The sequence below is a fragment of the Vipera ursinii genome (genome assembly GCF_947247035.1).
Source record: "Vipera ursinii genome assembly, chromosome: 5".
NCBI lineage: Eukaryota > Metazoa > Chordata > Lepidosauria > Squamata > Viperidae > Vipera > Vipera ursinii.
The window spans coordinates 101,044,358-101,064,592 of record NC_139518.1 but is presented as its reverse complement, the minus strand read 5'-3'; the positions used below and the strand labels follow the sequence as shown (position 1 = coordinate 101,064,592).

General features: G+C 43.3%; 1 protein-coding gene across 3 annotated transcripts in view; it reads left to right on the top strand.

The window, feature by feature from the left end:
• ADK (adenosine kinase) overlaps positions 1-20,235 on the top strand; it is a 146,457-nt gene that overhangs the window by 23,781 nt on the left and 102,441 nt on the right. For 2 of the 3 annotated variants that reach the window (XM_083364251.1, XM_083364253.1), the window contains exon 4: positions 15,557-15,635. In XM_083364251.1, the coding sequence (XP_083220377.1) occupies positions 15,557-15,635 (79 nt within the window). The remainder of the gene's footprint in view (positions 1-15,556; positions 15,636-20,235) is intronic. The other variant, XM_083364252.1, reaches the window with a different exon arrangement.

Here is a 20,235-nt window from a genome sequence, read left to right as displayed (position 1 = left end):
TTTTTAAAAAACCAAACTCTTTGCTGCTTCTGTTTTAAGATAATTTACATGAGGGTATCAACACATTGCCTTTCTGCAATAAATGTCCAAGATTTAAAGTGTTTGCATTTTTCTGTAACACATTGTTGGACAGTTCATTCCATTTTTTTTATTCTACTGGGATTTTTAAAAACAAAACTAGGCTTTACAATAGTATAGAGCTGGAAGGGACCTTGGAGGTCTTCTAGTCCAGCCCCCTGCTCAAGCAGGAGAACCTATACCATTTCATACGAATGACTGTCCAGTCTCTTTGTAAAAATCTCCAGTGATGGAGCGCCCACGATTTCTGAAGGCAGCTTCTGTTCCACTAGTTAGTTGTCCCCACTGTCAGGAAGTTTCTTTGTTTCAGCTTAAATTCATTGTTACTTTTTCTTTGCAATTTTTGACAAAATGTGGATAATTTTCCTTTCCCTTAAAACAAGAGTCCTCTGCCTCAATACATTGTTTCTTCCTATTTTCTACAGAAAAAGCGAGCCTCCGCAGTCTTTCAGAGGCAATCTGTGGTACGTTCGCAGTGCACATTTTCAGCTATTCCAAAAAAAAGCACAACAAACGTGTTTGGGAAATGAATGTTTTAGAGAATAAGAAGTATTGGGTGAATATTGTTTGGGTCAAGACAAAACCCAATTCTGGGGTAGATTTTGGAACAGTTTTTTTTTAATCTCCCAGAGAGAAGACTTTTGTAATGTTTCTGTGAAGAAATGGAAACATTATGTTGCATAGTAGAGAAACATCTTTCTTTTTGAAAAGTTGGTGTGGCTGACAGATGGGAAATATAAATATTTACGTGAACTGGGGTTTGTCTCCCCCTGAAGTATTTACTTAAAATTGCAGTTTGCCTTCTTCTGTTTTGAAGTATTCCTGCGCCATAAAACGTTGCTTGCCTTCCGTGCCCCACTAGGCAGAACATCTGGCTAGATAAGGGCTCTTCCCTGTCTTCTTCTTATTCGTTGCTTCTGAGGCTGTTCATCCCGAAAAACTCCATTCAGGGGGAAGGATGGGAGTACGGAGAGCCAGCCTGGCCTGGGGGTGCAGGCCTCAGGCTACAAAACAGGATTTGGGATTGTGGCATTGGACTGCCAGCCGGTCCTGGCAGACCCTGCTTTTTCATTGATGTTTGTCCCATGTAGAATTGGTTGCAATGGTCACAGTTGATTAATGTAGATTAACTGAATTGAAGTGTAATTATTGAGGTCTCCGAAGGATAGATTTTTTTTCCTTTTCCCTTTAAATTCCTGTTTATGGTAACTGACAGTAATACAATAAATAAAAATTGAAGAAATAAAACACAACAGTCCGAAAGGGAAAGCACAGTGGCATCCATTGTGTAGTGCTGTACTGTAGTCAAATATTAAGACTGCCAACTAAGGCAGGGTCCTCAAAATGTAGGCGGTAAGATCTTCTGCTCCGGCGTCCTGCCAAGGGCAGAAATTATCATGCCACCCTGGATACCGGTTGCCCAGTCTTTGCCTGGAAAACCTCCGTGACTGAGCTTCCATAACTCCAGGAGGGAGGCTATTCCACACTTAGTAGCTCCGTATTTTGAGTTTGGATCTTGTTCTATAAAGTTTCTGCCCGCCGGCTCTTCTCCTCTTGCCTCTGGTCTAGTCCAGGGATAGGCAGCCTTGGCTCTTTTATGACTCGTGGACTTTCAAAGAATTTTGAAAGCCCAAAGACATTGTCCTCCTCTCCTTATACCAAAGAATTTTATTTCTAATGATCCCTTCTCTTCCTGCCCTTAAATCCTGCTTTTCTTCTCCAAGGTCACCTCTGCACTGCTCTGTGTTGCTTGGCCTTTGGCCATAATGGAGAACTCTTTGGGGCCTGCTTCAAAGGGATTTGCTTGTATGTTTGATTTCAAATTTAGTAACAAGCTAATTTATTTCCTCCTCCTCCTCTTTTTTGTTTACACTGCTTTTGTGTAAATATAAACCAGGGGTGGGGAACCTTGGCTCTTTTATGACTTGTGGAGTTCAGCTCCCAGAGTTCCTGAACCAGCCATGCTGGCTCAGGAATTCTCGGAGTTGAAGTCCACAAGTCACAAAAGAGCCAAGGTTCCCCACCGCTGATATAAACAGATATTTAAAATGTAGAAATGTAACTTGTTTAATCCAAGCTTAGTTTGTGATCATTCTCTCTTTCCTCTGCTTTCTAAAAAAAAAAAGTCTTGTTAAATAATCCCAGCATGTGGGGGCTTCCATGGCTCCATTCAGATGTGGGATGTTTTGCTCGACAGGAGCAGAGGGAATCTGCAGGAAAGATCCAATGGATCCCTGTCTGCCATCTTGTGGGATTTGACAAGCCCTGAGCAGGACAGGATCCTATCCTGACCTTGGTTCATGGCTGGTTCACCCCAGCGAGGCGGGATTGTCTGGAGCCTTTTTCTGAACTGCGTACTAACTTATACTAAACCTGGCTAATTTTGAATTATGTTTCTCTCTTTTAAACTCCTTCTCTTCTAAGCCTAGGGAGTCTTTAATTATTTAATTCCCACTATAATGGGAAGGTCAACGTTATTAAATTGCCAATGATACAATAAAGAATTTTGTCATTTGGAATGCAGATGAACAGACTGCCACACGATGGTGCTGCTGTTTTGCTTCTTTTTTCTCTTTGCAATTGTCCCATTGAGACTGAAATAAAAGCTGAGCTGTACAACAAAGGGCACGTTACAGCAATCACACACACACACACACACACACACACACACACACAATCTTCATACTGAAGCTTTGAAGAGATGTACATGAAGACACACCAGGTGTAGAGATAGTTGGAAGGAGCCTTTATCCATGCAATCCCAGGGCTGTTCCTTCAGTATTTTTAGGACTGGATTTGTAATCTGCATAAAGCAGGTTTTGTGTTTTATGCATTTGCGGATATTGCCTTAGAGCGCTTTTCCAAAGATATCGCTGCTGTGGTGTCACTTCCGACTCGGTGACCCAGCGGATGTCCGTCTGCCACTAGTTGCTTCCTTGAGTCCTCGTGAGCTCCTGCCGGTCTGCCTTGGGCACTTGGTTTTCTGTCCATTCATGTTTTGGTTGCCTTGATTTTTCCAAACGTCGTGGTCTCTTCCGTGACTCTTTTCTTTCTGTTTTGGGTTTAAAATATTTAAGCGTTAGCCTCACCATCTTGCAAATGATCAGGGGTTCGGGTGCAAACATGTGGGTTCTTTTATCCAAATGCAGTATGGTGCATTCTGATACATGGGTTTTAAAAAGCATCCTTGACTTATGACTGGCCTTGAAGTGATTCTTTGAACTTATGACCAACCTCCCCAGAGTGCTCATTGGCTAACCACCAACTACAGCTTTTGCTTAACAACCACCCCCCAAAAATCAATTGCGGTCATTTGAGGACTGACCTACAACCTTAATGGTGGCTTCCTCGTGGACTTTGCTTGTCATTTTTCAGCCTTCTGACAAGCAAAGACTGCTGAGGGAGGGGACAGAAGGAGACTTCCCCGTTACAAACTCACTGGATGCTCCGCAAGTAATTTCAAAATACGGTCCCGTCCATCCTTTTCTTGTGCCTTACAAAAAGCAGTAAGAAAGCTGTTATCGTGACCAGCTCAGGCTTTGAGGAAGAGGTTGAGATGCGCTGATGACGTTTCCTAGTTTGGGGGTAATGAGCTCAGAGAACACCAAGCATCCCTCATTTCAGCCCCAAACTACAAATCTCCTGTTTTGTCAGAGGTTAAAGTGATGGTGAAAGGTGCAGGAAAGGAATACACCATGGCTCCTTTTTGCAAGATCCGGCCCCAGGAAGGCCCCCCCCCCAAAGTGGACCTTCCTTCTTTCATCACTAGAAACTTCATGGCCGCAGATGCAGGAGCAGCCGGCTCCTTGTTCACGGTTGCCACGGAGAAGGATGCTGAAGTTGGACGGTCCCAAGTCCAGGACGTAAATATTCCTAACATTGTTTTACTCTCCCTGACCATTAACCTTTCCTGCTAGGCAGAGAAGGAACAAATGAAATAGCCAGGCACGGCCTTGAAAACCGGGCAAGAGACCTGGGCGCAAGGAGTGAAGGAACTGGGAAATGGCCAGATGGCATTTTCCTCCGTCCTTCCTGTTGAAGGATGTGACCCAGGAGAGAGAGAGGAAATACTGGAAGTGAACAGCCGGCTGCACAGATGGGGCCAGTGGGGGGGGGGAGGAGGAGGAGGGCAGACTCTTGAGCGATGATGGGGCAGGCCTGTCTCTGAGACGATCTGCCTTCCACGGGAACTGGGAAGAAGGCCGCCTTTGGAAGGCCCTTTGCAGAGCGGATCGTAAAACCTAAAAATGGTGGGGGAGGGAGAAGACAGCCCAGAAATTAGTGTGTCACCAAATATGGAAACTGGGAGGGCCGTGTGGTGGCAGCTCACAAGGAGCAGATAATTACAGGAATACATGAATCGAGTTACGTGACGCAAAGGGGGTAGGTAGCGTGTCTATGCAAAGGCAGAAGAGCACGGAGCAACAAGAGGAAGAGCTAGAAATCCGAAGACAGGGAGGCCAACCATCTCTGATTGGGGAAACGTGGCTGAAAGGGATGGGACAGAAACGGGGGAACACGCAGGCGACCGAGGGGCACGACCTGATCCAAAGGAGGAAGAAGAGTCCACATGAAAACGTGTGCGTGTGTGTGTGGGGAGAAATGCGGGCATTTTAGGCCAGGGAAATGCACACACAGGTATTGAGACCCCGGAGCCGAGTATGAGGGGGGCCTCTGCGTAAAGATACTGGTTGTCCTTCCCTTCAGCTGCCTTGCCTTGCTTCATGGTGCTGGTGGTGGTGTCCATTCAGCCGGGTCCAGCTCAGGGCGGTTCTGTCCTGCTGACTCGAACTGCTCCACATGCTGAGCCCCCAGGCGCGTTGCGTTGGCTGGGGAGATTTATTATTTATTTATTATTTTATTAATTTAATTTGTATACCGCCCTTCTCCTGAAGGACTCAGGGCGGTGAACAGGGCAATACATAATAAAAACATGATACAAAATTTAAAAATTATTAAAAAGTAATTAAACAATGATGCCCGTAATAAATTAATACAGATTAAAAGTTAAGGCCAATTTATAAAACCCGACCCCATCCCATCAGGTCAGGCCGGCTTGTTCAAAAAGGTGGGTTTTAAGATTGCGCCGGAAGGAGCGGAGATCGGGCGCCGTCCGGAGCTCGACCGGAAGATGATTCCATAAATCTGGTGCGCCCACAGAGAACGCCCTCCCCCTGGGGGCCACCAGTCGGCATTCTCTGACCGGTGGCACCCTGAGGAGGCCCTCTCTGTGGGAGTGTACTGGGCGGAGGGAAGTTGACGCCGGCCGCAGGTGCTCCCCAAGGTATTCCGGACCCATGCCATGTAGGGCTTTGTAGGTCATTACTAGCACCTTGAACCTCACCTGGAAGACAACTGGAAGCCAATGCAGCTCGCGGAGCAAAGGTGTGACATGGGAGTGTCGGGAAACTCCTAACACAACTCTCGCGGCTGCATTCTGTACCAGTTGGAGCCTCCGAGTGGTCTTCAAGGGTAGCCCCATGTAGAGAGCGTTGCAGTAGTCAAGACGAGAGGTCACGAGCGCGTGAGTGACCGTACGTAAGGCATCCTGGTCTAGATAGGGCCGCAACTGGCGCACCAGGTGGACCTGGGCGAAGGCCCCCCTAGTCATAGCTACTATATGGCCTTCTAAGGAAAGCTGTGAGTCTAGGAGGACTCCCAAGTTGCGAGCCCTATCTACAGGAGGTAATAACTCACCCCCCATAGAGAGGGGTGGGATATCCTGAATGTCCCGAGATGCCGGTACGCACAGCCACTCAGTCTTGTCAGGGTTGAGTCGAAGCCTATTCCTCCCCATCCAGACCCGGACCGCCTCCAACAGGTTTGGTATTCAGACAGGTGCACTACTTTTTATTATGTTATTCTTTTAGTATAAACAATGCTGATTACATAGAATATACTTTGTAATATAATATAACATAACATAACATAATATTATAATATAATATATAGTCTCGTGATATATTTAACCAAAAGAATTTGGCAAGGCAGAAATATAACCACTATTTTTATAGCCCTGTTTGACTTATCTAAAATTAAGCTTTGGATCCATTGTTTCTTTACTTAAATTGTTGTATATTCTAACATAATTTATCTGTGATAAGCTATCCTAATTAAAGTTGGAGAATCTACAACATTGTTCCAATTACGTACTAATCAGTTATACACTAATTTAATTCTGCTTAGCTACAGTAATCATTAATCAAGTTCAGGCTTAGGATGACAGATTTAGTACATTAACTAGCTGGGAGTATTCAAATAAGGAAAATAAAATTGATTGTAATGCAGTTGAGATTAAATAATTCACAGTGTGGCAAATAATAAGTTTCATTCTTCATCTAAAAAGTACAAGTGGTCCTTATGAATTACTTGGAAATTGGCAGTATGAAGTACGAAATACATGAAAGCGCACATTGAAATAGCTGTTGTCTTTGTGAATATTGAGTTGTGAACGTGTATCAGTTGCGAATGTTCCCCCAGCCCAGTTGTGTCCGGCTGAAAGGGGCTGTGCTCGTCCCCCTTTCTTAGCCAAGAGAATCTGCATCGTCCAGAGATGCTTCTGTGGTCGTGTGGCTAGCGTGACTGCTTGCCAAGGTGCATGGAACGCCGTGACCTTCCCACGGAAGTGGTACCTGTTTGTCTACTCTTGTGCTTTCAGGCTGCTAGGTGGGCATGAGCTGCGGCAAGCAACGGGAGCTCACCCTGTGGTGCAGCACTCGGATCTAGAACCCAGACTGACAGCTTTCCAGTTGACAGACTCCGCGTCTTTGACCGCTTAGCCACTGCGCCCCCTCGAGGCATCAGTGGTACAGTTCATAAAATATGGTTGTATTTTGGAATAGTCGGTGAAATCCTAATGCCACTAATGGAGGGGTAGGCCACCTTGGCTCTTTTATGACTCGTGGACTTCAACTCCCAGAATTCCTGAGGCAGCCTTGCTGAGGGGAAAGGGAGAGGTTTCCAAGCTGAGCCATGCTGGCTGAGGAATTCTGGGAGTTGAAGTCCACGAGGCAGAGCCAAGGTTCCCTACCCCTGCACTAGTGCTTTCACAAGAAAAATGCACACAAATCCTCTGGTGAATTCATGTGTGCCAGTGGTTGCATTTCAGTGCAGGCCGAAATGCTGTCCAGGCAGCAAAAAAAATATATGCGGCATTTCAAATAGTGTATTTGATTCCAATAGAAAGCTAATACAATCTTTATTAAAGATTCTTCTTTGTATGTTTGCACAGTTCTTATGAGGAAGTTAAGACCCAATAGATTAATTATAATTGATCCTACCAGTATTCCGACAGCGGTTTCTTCCTTTTAGTGTTGCTTAATTCGGGAGGATAGGAAATGAAGGACAAGACGGGATCATAACTTAAGAGCACCAAGTTGAACGAAAGAGCTGTTGTTGATTTGGGGTTGCATTACTGCAATTGTGGCAGCAGGTGGAGGTGCTGTCCAGGGTTTAAGCAAAGCAGACAGAGGTTGCGTCTGTCTCTCTGTGTGTGTGTGTTTGTGTGTGTGTCTCTCTCACACACACACACAGCAAGCCTGTAAATGAGCAGGCCTCCTCCTTGCCTGCTCTTTATTCTTGTCCTAAGTGGGGATGCCGCATGGCAGGAGGATAAGAGCTGGCTGGATGATCCAAGCCCAGGGCCATGCCCTGTGTACAGAAAGTGTGTGTGGGGGGGAGGGGGGGCTGCAAGGCCATGGGAAAGAATTGCCTGGAGGATCCAAATGCCCCTCTAAACTCAGACCCAAGAAAATATTGGTGAATAAAAGCAGAAGCTGTTGATTGGTTGCTTAAGGAAAGGATATTGGTGTCAATCATATATCTCTGCCTAGACGGGACTTGATTTGATGTGTAATTTTTTTGACACCCTGGAAAGGGTCAGTCTAGGTAGAGCCAGGTCATGGTGAAAAGGAGGGTCTTTGAAGGCATCCTTGGACCCAGGAGGGGAGTGGATGCACCTGGCGGTTAGAACTCCGGCCTCGTTGACTGGAAGGTTGGCAGTTTGAGACCGCGTGACGGGGTGAGCTGCCTTTACTTGCCCCAGCTCCCGCCCACCTGGCAGTTTGAAAGCATGCAAATGGGAGTAGATAAATAGGGAGCACTTTGCTGGGGAGCTGACAGCGCTCCGTATGCCTCGGCAGGCAGTCCTACGCATGACCACGGAAGAGTCTTCGGACAACGGTGGCTCCCTTGGCTGAGAAACAGGTCAGCTCCCTCCCCAGGGTCAGAGACGGGTGGGCAGGGGAAGAAACCTTGGCCTTTAAGAATGTATGAGGGTTTCCCCCCCCTTTTAATAATTGTATGAGCTCCAGCATTGGAAGTGAAATACCACAGCAAAACACATCTGCCCTATTCTGCACAGATGTAATTAAGATGAAATAAGATGCATATTGACGTTATGCATGCACTTATAAAAGCAGTTCCATATTAATAAAACAATATTAACGCCTAGGATACAGCCAGCAAGCAGACAACAAAGTTGAAATCAATTTGGTTGGAAATGAATTTACATTTCCTTTCAGAAGCTAAGATTTAAAAAATGACTTTATGTGTTCATTTAACATGAAATTAACAGATGAGAACGAACAGAAATAGATGTCAGTTTCCTTGCCTGAAGGCATTTGGGATGGAGGTACCACTGCACTAAAGGCGCGCTCTCTCTCCTCTCTCTCTCTCTGGTAAATTATAGCTTATTTCTTTCAGGATCCTTAAAAACATGGAATACTGTAAGGCATTTCTTCAAGTATCTGGAGCCCAATGCGGTTTAATAGGGGCATTTAACAGATTGATAGGTAAACAGACAGACAGATAAATAGACATACTGGTTTTCCTCCAAAATCTCAAGACAGGATAGAAAATTTATCCTCCATCTTTATTTAAGTTCATTCATTCTCAGACATTTTAAAATGTTTGCATAAAACTTAACCTCAGTAAATAACCTTTTCTTGTTACAAGGTATCCATCATCATTCAAGTTATTCATTTGTTACAAATGAGCAAAGGCTAAAAGGAGGCTGGCAAGGCTTCACCAACTGGATAGCCGCCTGCATCGCCTCCCAAATCGGGTCTTCAGAAACGGGAAGGTGTCATTCTTATTCTCCCAGTAGAGCATATTCATTGCAAACTTTGCCTGATACGCCTTCTGGAAACAGTTTCATTGTAGCTAAGTTGTTTGGGGTTTTTTAGAAAAAGAGAAGAAAATATCATTTCCAAATACTCTGCCGTAGGGGTGTCCAGCCTCGGCAACCTTAAGACTTGTAGAAGTCAAGTCCCAGAATTCGCCAGCCGGCCTGGGGGATTCTGGGAGTTGAAAACCACAAGTCTTAAAGTTGCCGAGCTTGGAGACCCCTGCTCTTTACTGCACAGATGGTCCTCGACAGTTTGAAGTTACAACATAACTGAAAAAATCAACTTGTGATCGTATTTCACAGTTATGACCATTTGCAGCATCTCCAGGGTCATGTGATCAAAATTTGGATGCTTGGCCACTGGTTCATATTGGTTGTAATGTCCCAGGATCAGGTGATCCCCTTTTGGGACCTTCTAGCAAATAAAGCCAATGGGGAAGCCAGATTCTCTTAACAACCATGTCATTAACTTAAGCACTGCAGTGATTCACTTAACATCTATGGCAAGAAAGGTCATAACATGGGGCAAAATTTACTTAACAACTGTTTCCCTTAGCAACAGGAATTTTAGGCTCAATTGTCGTAAATGGAGACTACCTGTATAGTCTTTTTAGGACTAGTCTCCATCTGATGCCAGAATCTGAGTGTTCAGGTTTTGCTCTCCTGGAGAATGAGAAAGCCCCCTCCCCATCTTTCTTCAAGTAGAGCTGGACTGGAAGGCCTCCAAGGTCCCTTCCAACTCTATTATTGTTGTTGTTGTTGTTGTTGTTGCTGCTGCTGCTGCTGCTGCTGCTTTGGAACCATAGGGCTCAGCTGACACTTCACTCTTCCTATCCAATTGTCACAATTCAGATCAATAAAGACTGGCAATTGAGCCTTATAAAAATTGTAAAATCTTTGTTGTTGGATGCAGCATTTTTTTTTTAAAAAAAGATCTGTCTAGGTAGCAGAGCAGACAAGTGCTTTACTTCTGGTCCTAGAAGGGTCAAAGAGTGGCTGAATGGATGAATAAGTAAATAACTGGAAAAGTGAAAAGTTAACCCTAAAGTCAGTTTAAGAGCCCTCGGAGTATAAACAGCAGGCATGTCTTAAAAGGACATGGGCCTGGCCTGAGGAAGGGCCTTAGTTTCCAGAGAGAGATCTCAAAACAATGAACAAAGAAATAAAACGCCTCTTTTGATAACGATGCACGGGGGGTCTTCAGTTATCTGCTTGGGATTGCCTCCACTGTCGGGAGGAGTCCCATGTCCACGTCTATAGGCAACCTCAAGCAAAACATGACTTAGAACAGGGGTGTCAAACTCAATTTCACTGAGGGCTGCATCAGCATTGCGGTTGCCCTCAGGGGGCAGGTGGGTGTGGCCTGGGTGGGTGTGGCCTACTGGGTGGGCGTGGCTAGAGTGCGTATGGCCTACTGGGTGGGTGTGGCCAGCTCTACATCGTTGGCATCAAGGGTGCCTATGAGGGCCTGGGCAGGAGTGGGACAGATCTGAGGGTCTCTGGCAGAAGGAGAGTCTCTGGGCCAGGGCCAAGGCAGTGGGGGCCGTTCCCTCACTGTTTCCAGGATGGCTTCGCGGGCCGCATGAAACCACTTCGCGGGCCGGATCCGGCCCCGGGCCTTGTGTTTGACATGTCTGACTTAGAACAACGATGTCTGATTTTCGATCAGCTCACAGAAATGCAGCTGAGTGACATACGACAATAAGAGCAGTCAACAACAACAACAAAAACCCAATGATGAAAGCAAAACGGCCCTGATTCCTCTTCTGACTCGGCCTCCAGAATCTGCCACTCCTTCTCCTACATTGATTGACTTGATGTGATTTGATTTCTATAGCTGCCCATCTCAGCTAAGGGACTCTGAGCGACTTACATTTATAAAATTATAAAACAGTTAAATCAATTTTTTTAAAAAATGAAAGTATAAAAACATCGAAAAGAATAAGTACGTGCAACATCCAAGATAGTTAACCAAAATAGGCTTTGAGAAGCAAATAGCAATTGATTGATTGCTATCTCCTACTGCAAGCGTGGCCCTCAGACTGTAACCCAGGCCCTCCTCAGGTTTCAGTCAGGATAATTCAAAATGGGCATGCAAAGAGACAGCTAGCAAAAGCATACAGGAAGATTGGCCGGATAAACTGAGAGGCTGAAATCCTGCAAGCTCAGCAGAGATAACTGGTCTGTACGTTCGGCCTCTGTGCGTGAAGAAGGCTGCCTTTCGCTCCTCTTCCTCCTCTTTCGCAATATTCTGTGGTCGCCATCAGACAAGCCAAGGAAACCATTAGCAAAAACGTGGCTATGAAGTTCTCCATCAGCTGTTCGGCATACGCCGAGTGCTTTTATCTGGGAGCAGGGCTTACGAACCCCAAGGTTTTAAACAGCTATTAATTACATATTTTGCCAGTAACAAAATGAGTGGAAAAATAAAGCAATTGAACAGACTTTCCCCCTGCCCTCGATAATAATGTGACTTGCAACTAGTCACACTTAGAAGATAAGTGCATTAGGAGTCAAGTATGTACTACAGATTGAAAGTTTGTATGTTTTTATAGAATGAAAATGGCAACTCCTTATAGAAGTATTTATTATTTGCAAAACAAAATTACCTCAAACTAGTGCTTTATTTTCCCAAACCACTTCTTCTAAACAAATAGCGACTAAATCAGAAGTCACTAATTCTAAACAGACTCCAGGTTATGAAGAACAGATGTTTATATATGAAAGAGACAATTTGCCTGTGCATTTTCGAAGATTCATAGCTTTGAAATATTTTACCACAAACGTTAGGGATTGAAAAAAAGTGGACTTAAATGTCAGTTTAATAGATGCCAAAAGAACATTTTCCACATATGTTTACATTTATGCAATATTGGAACAAGATGTAAAAAAGTAACTTGGGTACAAAAGTAAAGTTAAAACATTAGCTCTTAAAGATTGTGATTTAAAGACTTTATTTTCTTTTTAGTAAAGTCAGCAAGCTTTATCTGTTTTTTTTAAATCTCAATTTTAAAAGCTACATTTTTGCTATTAACTAAAAGTTGCTTGAATGCTGTGTAAAATTTCTGAGATAAATAAGTTGGGAGATTCTAACATTAAAAGTTTAACAGTAATAGGTTTAAAATAAATATTTGTCAGTGCTAGATATTTAAGTCAGATTTCTGTATATTTTTCTGAATTTAAAGAAGTTTAAAATGATACTTATTTACCAAACAGATGTGGAAATTAGAGAGCATTGTTTACTGATAACATTTCATGCTTTTTAAAGCATTATTTCGATAACCCACATTCTTCTCTTGAGGTAAGAGTGGCATATAGCAACACCCCCACCCCCGCTGTTAGGGAGATTAGTAATTGCCCCCCCAAAAAAAGAATTACAATCAGTTGTGTATTTTTGCTTAACATAATGTGTCAATTTAAACTATTTTGTGGAAGAACTAAAATTTCTGTTAGATGTTAAAATAGTCTCTGGACATAAAGGTTAGAAGCTGGTTCTGTGGTGTCTTTATGCCAGGCCATTTATTTTTAATCCACCTCATCCCACTCAAAAGCGGTTAGCAGTGTGAACAACAGTTATATAACAGAAGGATTAGATACCGTAAGAGAGAGAGAGAGAGAAAGAGACAGAGAGAAATATAAACTTAAAAAATCGTTTAGTGTTTATTATTTGTATTATGATTTTGTTGGCTTTTTAAATCAAAACAAGTTACATAAACTGAAATATATGACACACTAAAAATAATTCAGATGCAGTGTCTTAGCTCTCTAAGCATCATAGTCTCATAACTGAAATCAAACTTTCATATAAGTCGTTAAAAATAGAGCTTCATTTCACGCAAGCAGAGCCGAAATTAATCCGGTTTCAGCTCTGCTTAGTTAAGGTGCTGGTGGCGCCTAATGTTGCGCGGAAAGATGCTCTGGCTCCGGCTGAGGCTGGCTGGTCCTCCCAGTTTTGTGTTACACCCTGCGCCAAGACCGACTTGTTAATCAGTGACGGTTATCTCTTGTTTAACTCTGAAGAAGTGGTTGTGAAGGTGTATGGATTTTTATTCCTTAAAGTGCTTTTACAACACTCTTCTTAGTGTTAGGTTATGTTTACTGAGGTAGGAAAAAATGGAAAGCCAATTCTAGAGAAATGTAAGTTTGCTCCTTCAGCTGTATAAAATTCTCGCAAATAATGAAGGAGGCTTTGAGAGACTCTTATTGTGAGGTGTTTTTGTGCAGCATTCAGAACAAAACAGCCCCACTTAGATCATTTAAACGCCCTTGCATAGTTTCAGGTGCTCTGGGGTCCAGGGAGGGAAAGCTTAGAAGCGTAAAGCTGGTAATCCTCATCCTACAACGGTCATGGAAACTGCCAATTATGGCCATATGAACAGCAGTCGTAAAGCGTTTCATCATGTGACCAATCCATTTTTAAGATCTTTTTGTGCAGTCATTAGGTGGTCGCTAAATGACCATTGCTCACTATTGGGCATTTTTGTTGGAACGGGCTTGTAAATAGCTTTTTGTATGTGTGTGTGTGTGGGGGTCACACACACATTCAAATGATTGCTAGGTGACCAGGGGCTAAGTGAAGACCCAACGGGAGTTGAAATTTGCGAGCCAGCAGCAACCAGCCGTGTTCAGGCCACACAGAAATGATGCACAAACTTTGAGTTGGTGCCTCCTTCTCAAGACTAAGGAGAAGAATGTCCCAAACTCTGTTAACTTGAAGGTAAAAATCCCGGGATTGAAAGGCTGGGCCCGGCATACATATTAGATTGGTTTCTGTGTAGGGCAGTAGGCAGAAGTTCTGCCTAGTTAGGACTTTCTTCTCTGTGGTAAAGCTGTATTGAATCAGTGAAGCGTCTGAAGGTGGGGTGAACTTCCTGGACAGGAGCCCAACCTCTATTGATGACAAAGGCTGACAGAAGTGTTTCAAGGGTCCCGTGTTGTGACAAACCTCTTGTCCTCATCTTTCACCAAAAATAGATTAGGTTATCATTCGTTCTCAAGGCTACCTACCACTCAGCTTTCCAAACTGTTAACCACCAGGATGATATAAAAGAGAAAGATTGAAAGTGTATTTTAGATACCTATAAAAATAGGTTATAAATTCCCATATAAAAAAACCCAAAGGATCTACTTAATAGAGTTCATCTGTATACTACTAAAATTCTCAGGTCTGTAACCTCTCATTGTGCACCATAGGGCAAAGCTTTGCCAACTCCCAGGGAAAGCTGTGGCTGCTTGAGCGCTGCTAAGACACAGTTGCTTTATCACTGCTGGGCTGTTGTGGTCACCTAATCCTCATTTGCAGCATTCTCTGACAGTTTCCCAGCCACTCGTGCAATCCCTTGAACGGTCACTAAACGAACTGTGGTGAGTTGAAGACTGCTTGTACTGTACCGTGAAGCAAATGTCCTTTTTACAAAAGTCCCAAAACGAAGGGTGTGCACCGTCTCTGATCACAGGAATGGTCTCAAAACTTCACTTAAGCAAAACCAGTAAGAAGCTTTCGAAAACTGGTCAGTTGGAAATAAAAACTGAAGCTGCCTTCCCACAGCCCTTGTGGAGAGAGCCCAAAGGGGACTCCATAATCCTGAGGCACATTTGTAAAATGCTGAACTGCTGGTTTAAAGAAAATTTATATTAGTCTTGTTTGAAGAGTTGCAGCTTAGATGTGCTCGTTAAATATTTTTGGGAGGGACATTTAAAAATCAGTTAGCATGAAATCGCAGAGAGTTTTTCCAAATGGAATGCAAACTTATTAAATATTAACTTTGCCATTTGTTTAAACTATTAAATTGCCTTATATTTGTTTATTTAGGTCTGATGTCCACATAATATCATGTAAAGACAAGGCAGATTGAGCTGTTGGAACTTGAGAGCATTTTTAACTCTCTCAAATAACAATAAAATAGATTGCCATTATCTCATTTTTTAGCTTATTGACTAAAATCCAACATAGCATGTGGAATTTGGGGGATCCTTCCTACTGTAATTTGACCTTTACATGTGCCAGGTTTCATGCTTCTATCATAAAGGATATATTTTTTTCTTCTGTAGTTTGGTCACTGCAATAATATATAGAAATGTTTTCTCATGGTTACCCCTGTAGGTTGACCAAAATACAAAAAGGGGGAGGGGGGGCTTTCATAATGCTTTACAGTTCCTGCTTTACCAACCTGGTCCCTTGTAAAAGCAAGTAGTATATTGGAGTTAATTTCCTACTGAACTGTTGGCTATATTGATGCCTTAAATTCAAATGCTCACATAAGGTGAAGTTTTGAAATATACAGAATCACGAAATGTAACCTCTTTTTTCTCCCTCTCTCTTCTTATCCCGCCCTTTGTGATCTCTTTCAGGTTTGAAGAACTTGTGGAAAAGTTCAAGGTAGAATATCATGCCGGTGGGTCTACGCAGAATTCCGTTAAAGTGGCCCAGGTCTGTCCCCTTCACAATGAATTACATCCAGGCTAAGGCTTAATTGCAGAAAGATGTTTTTGTTCTAAATTTGTTTATTTACGGAGCATAAACACAACCCAATATGGCTGTGCTTTATTGTTGCCAGCAGCATGCAGTGATGGTCGCGTGTACAATGGTCATCTCAAGTTGCAGCCGCTGTTCTGTTTCTGGGTTAGATGTGTGAATGCCCTACTTTAATTGAATAAGATATTTAAATATTACAGGGTTAGGGTTACATTTGGGAGTTCAGTTGCACTTCAAATGTGTCCTTGAGTAAAGCGAACAATTGCTGGAGACTAATAATTGTGTGATAATCTTAGCTGAGACTTCATATTTGTTGAAGAACTAAGTATCTGGAAGGTTGTCCACCTAATGTTGAATTAAAGGCCTGTTAAAAACCCGAACAAGATTGGAAACAAGTTTAAAACTTTCCACAATTGGAGGAAGGAAGAATCCTGGGAAATCTTTGCCTCAGGATTTGCAGGGGCTCCTATTTGAAAACGTCTCCCTTCCAACGTTGAAAATAAGTGGGCTGGGGGCTGGTTTGAAGAGGTGGAGGCCTGGAGAAGCCAAGATCAAGAAGGAACTGGGGACCAAAGATCAGCAAAGAGTCTGAAAACATTTGTGCAAAACTGCAGAATAATTGTAAACTTGACTGATCTTAAGCCAGTAGAATTGAGGGGTAAAAGAATTTAGAGTCATAAAAGGTGAGGACTCTGCCCTTGTTGGCAAAATACAGCTAGTTCTCAATTTACAACTCACATTCAACTTACATTCGTTTAGTGACTGTTTGAGGTTACAACGGCCCTCAAAAAAGTGACTTGCAACTATTCCTCAGGCTTACGGCGGTCACAGCATCCTCACAGCAGCAACGTCATCAAAATTTGTGTGCTTGGAAACCAGCGTGTATTTACAAGTCACCCAGGGAGGCTCTTAAGGACCGTGCGATTCGCTTTATTGCAGCGATTGGCTTAACAACCACGGCCCAAAATGTTGTAAAAATGGGCACGGCTCGCTTAACGGCTGCCTTGTTTAGCCACCGAAATTCTGGTCTCAGCGTTAGTCGTGACTGAAGGACTACCCATATATAAGAAAAAGTTTGTCTTCCTTTAATTTCTTCCTGTTTCCCATTTTATTAAGACTCAGCGGGGAAAAACGACATGACAAATTTAATTGCATTGAAAAGTCCGTTTTTAAAATAAAATAGTTCTGATCATTTTCATAGGATTTTTCAGCCAAAGATCTGCAGGTTAGTGGCACAGAGAGTAAGGCTTGGTGTAGCAATGACAGCAGGTAAACCTCGTTTTTCTGTTTTCAGGAATCAAAGAGTTCAGTGATCATTAGAGCTAATATTTTGGCATAAAACTGTTTTCTTACTAGTGTTGGTTTAAAATATTTCTAGCCTTCCTTTAAGAATGGAAATTATTCCATGATGTGGGACAACAAAGTCGTCTCAACCAGGGTATAATTCATAAGATTTTGAGAGCTGGAGTGAGGGATAATTGGCCCTGAACGGACCTTAAAAGTAGCGACTAGACAAAACTTGTACAGCTGGTCCTTGCTTTACAGTGGTTTGTTTAGTGACCCTTCAAAGTCACAACGACATTGAAAAAAAGTGACTCAGCGTGGCTTTTCAGAGTTACGACCTGCGCAGCATTCCCTCCCCCTCCATGATCATGTGATCAAAATTCGGACGCTTGGCCACCGGTTCATATTTATGGCGGGGATTGCAGTGTGTCCCAGAGTCCTGTGACCACTTTTGGGGACCTTCTGACAAGCAGAGTCAATGGACTAGCCAGATTCACTTAACAACCGGGTTAGTAGCTTATTTAGCTACGGTGATTCACTTAAGAACTGTGGCAAGAAAGGTTGCAAAATGGGACAAAGCTCACTTAGCAAATGTCTCACTTAACAACAGAAATTTCAGGTTCCGTTGTGGTTGTAAGTCAAGGACTACCTGTATTCAAGAAGAAAACAAATTGAAAAATATGTTTATCCTTTGCAAGATGCCAGCAGATTTGCAAAATTTGATTCCTGTTGCTAGAATTATAACATCCTCGGGCAGAGCAAAGAAGAAAATCAATGAATGATTGATTCTTGATGAAAGACAGCTATATCTGATTGTGTGTAGGAAGTTGCAGTGCAGGTGAATTTGAAGAAAGAAATTTGGAAGGAAAGGCCAGTTTTTATAAACTGGGCAAGAGCATAAAATCAGTGACTCAGCTGGAACATGCAAAATTCAAATTTTGATATTCAAAATATATTTGAGCTACAAATTCAGAAGTTAAAAATGCCTCCTGTAATTATTGGACTAGCTGGCAATCTGTACCTAATGAACAAAGATGGAATCCTTTAGAATTAGGGGCTGTTCATCTGGTTTGTGTGTGTGTGTGTGTGAGAGAGAGACAGAGAGAGAGAGAGAGAGAGGATCTTTCCTGTGGGGGGGAGGGGACCACAAACCCAGGGTTGCCGTGTGCGAACATGTGGAAAAGGGGGTGGCAGCAGTGGCTGCCTCTCGCATCAGGCCGTTGCTGATGCTTCTTACGTCTCCTTCCGCAGAAGACCCCGCTGTGTCACACCCTGTGCACCATTGTGTGTGTGAGCACATGAGGCCCGTCATTAATTTGCTCATTTGGCCATTATAATTAGGAATCCAAAAATGGATCATTGGCTTTTATCCGGCACACTTAAGAGAAAAGGGACAGATGGTAGAAATGGCCGTGAGATATCAGCATATGAAACAAAAGTTAGTAAGCTGACAGTATGGAAGGGGGGGGGGAAACAGAGAAGCCTTAAAAACAGGGATTTATTTTCACTGGAGCAGACAAACTAGGAAAGCTTAAAACCAGCTAAATTTCACCATCCCTTTGAGAGTAAACCTGGGGAATATAAGCTTAAATAACCTAAAAGCAGCAAGAAGACCATGAAACGGACATTGTTTAATGCTAAGGCAGGGGGAGCCCTTTGGAGGGATAGTGACACTCCCAGCAAAGACACAAAAAGTGAATACGGGAGGGGGGAAACTGGCAAATCTTTTGCAGTGGCTAGGCTGACTTGTGTTTTCACCTCGCACCACCATGCGTTGAATTAATCTTCTGCTCGGCTCCAGAGTTTGAGCCTGGCTTCTGGGTTTTCAGCAGCTTCCCAAATCTTCCAAGCTTCCCCTTGCACTTCTTTGTTTTCCCTTTTCTTTTTACTTCATATTATTTCGCCTTAGTTTTTTTCTTCTTTCTTAAACACCCACGGAAACAATTAGAGCTGTAGCTCTCCCAGAGGAGCCTCAGCCAGTCCTTTCTCCCAGATGTTGTAGGAGAAGCAACACCGAACATGCCGACTAATGGAGCAAGGCATTGATTGGGCTGCCACAACCCACAACTCTTGGGTTCCGAGTATTTCAACATTTTGATGAGGGATTTAGGTGAAGAGTTCTGTTTGACCGTCACTCGCCAGTAAGCCTGTAGAGGCTTTAACTAGCCACTTTGGAAACTAGAGATTTTGGAATAGGAGGAGGTCGTGCTATGATCTGACCAGTATTGTCTAGATCTAACGGGGTGTGTCTGCAGCTGTAAAGTCCACAGAGGGTCCACACAAGACCCGGGTACTGTTACGGCAGACGTGCCTCTATTTTTGCAAATACAGAAGGGAAGAGTTGCCAGCCAGCTTTACAACAGTGAACATTTCAGGAAAATAAAATGGATCAGGTTGGGCATGGCTACATCCTGCTTGAATAGATTTTGAGCTAGCTCCGACTTGATTCTAGAAGGCCTGGCTAGCACAAATTCCCATCCGCTTTAGATTTAGGACTGTGGAAGCTGACACGGGTGTTAACGTAGCCTCCGGGATCCTTGTTGTTGTTCTGCGTCATCTCGGCCCCTCTTGGGGGCCATCCAAGGCGCTTCGTCTTCCTTTCTTTCTGTTGCTAACTAAATATCGGGCAGCCCCACAATAATTCAACAGGATATTTATTTCCTTCTAAGAAATTTCATCTTCTTTGTGGGTGGGGGAGACACTTTAAAAGGGTGGAGGGCTGGATACTTTTTAACATTTTCTTTCATTCTGAATTGCGTGTCTCTATAGTATACTGCAGATCATGAAGGAAAATTTATTTTCTTTATCTTGCTGAAGAGTAGAACTTTTTTTTTTTGCAGATAGCGAGATTTACTTTTTTAAAAAAACTTCTTTTCCTACCAGATGCTTCTACAAAAAGGTGCATTTCAAAAACTGTAACTCAGAAGGGGTAATAGGGATTTTTGTTCTTCCTACAGATGGAAAAATAATTAGATTAGATCCAGTGGTCTCCCATTAGAATTCTCCCGCTTGCTGAAGAGAGTGGGAAAGTGATTCTCTCTGCCCCCCCCCCCAATTCTTCCTCCTGTTTGCATTTCTTGAAAGTCTGGTTTGAAGAGATGGGGGGGGGGAGAGAGAGCAGCACTCTGAACAGCTGGAGCCCTGAGGGTTCGGAGACAGAGACGGGAGGATGGGTAAATTGGATTCCCCGCTCCCACCCACCAAGGAGGGTCTGCTGAATTGCAGCAATCTCCACCAGTGGATGAGTCCTGCTTGGTTCCAGGCCACTGTC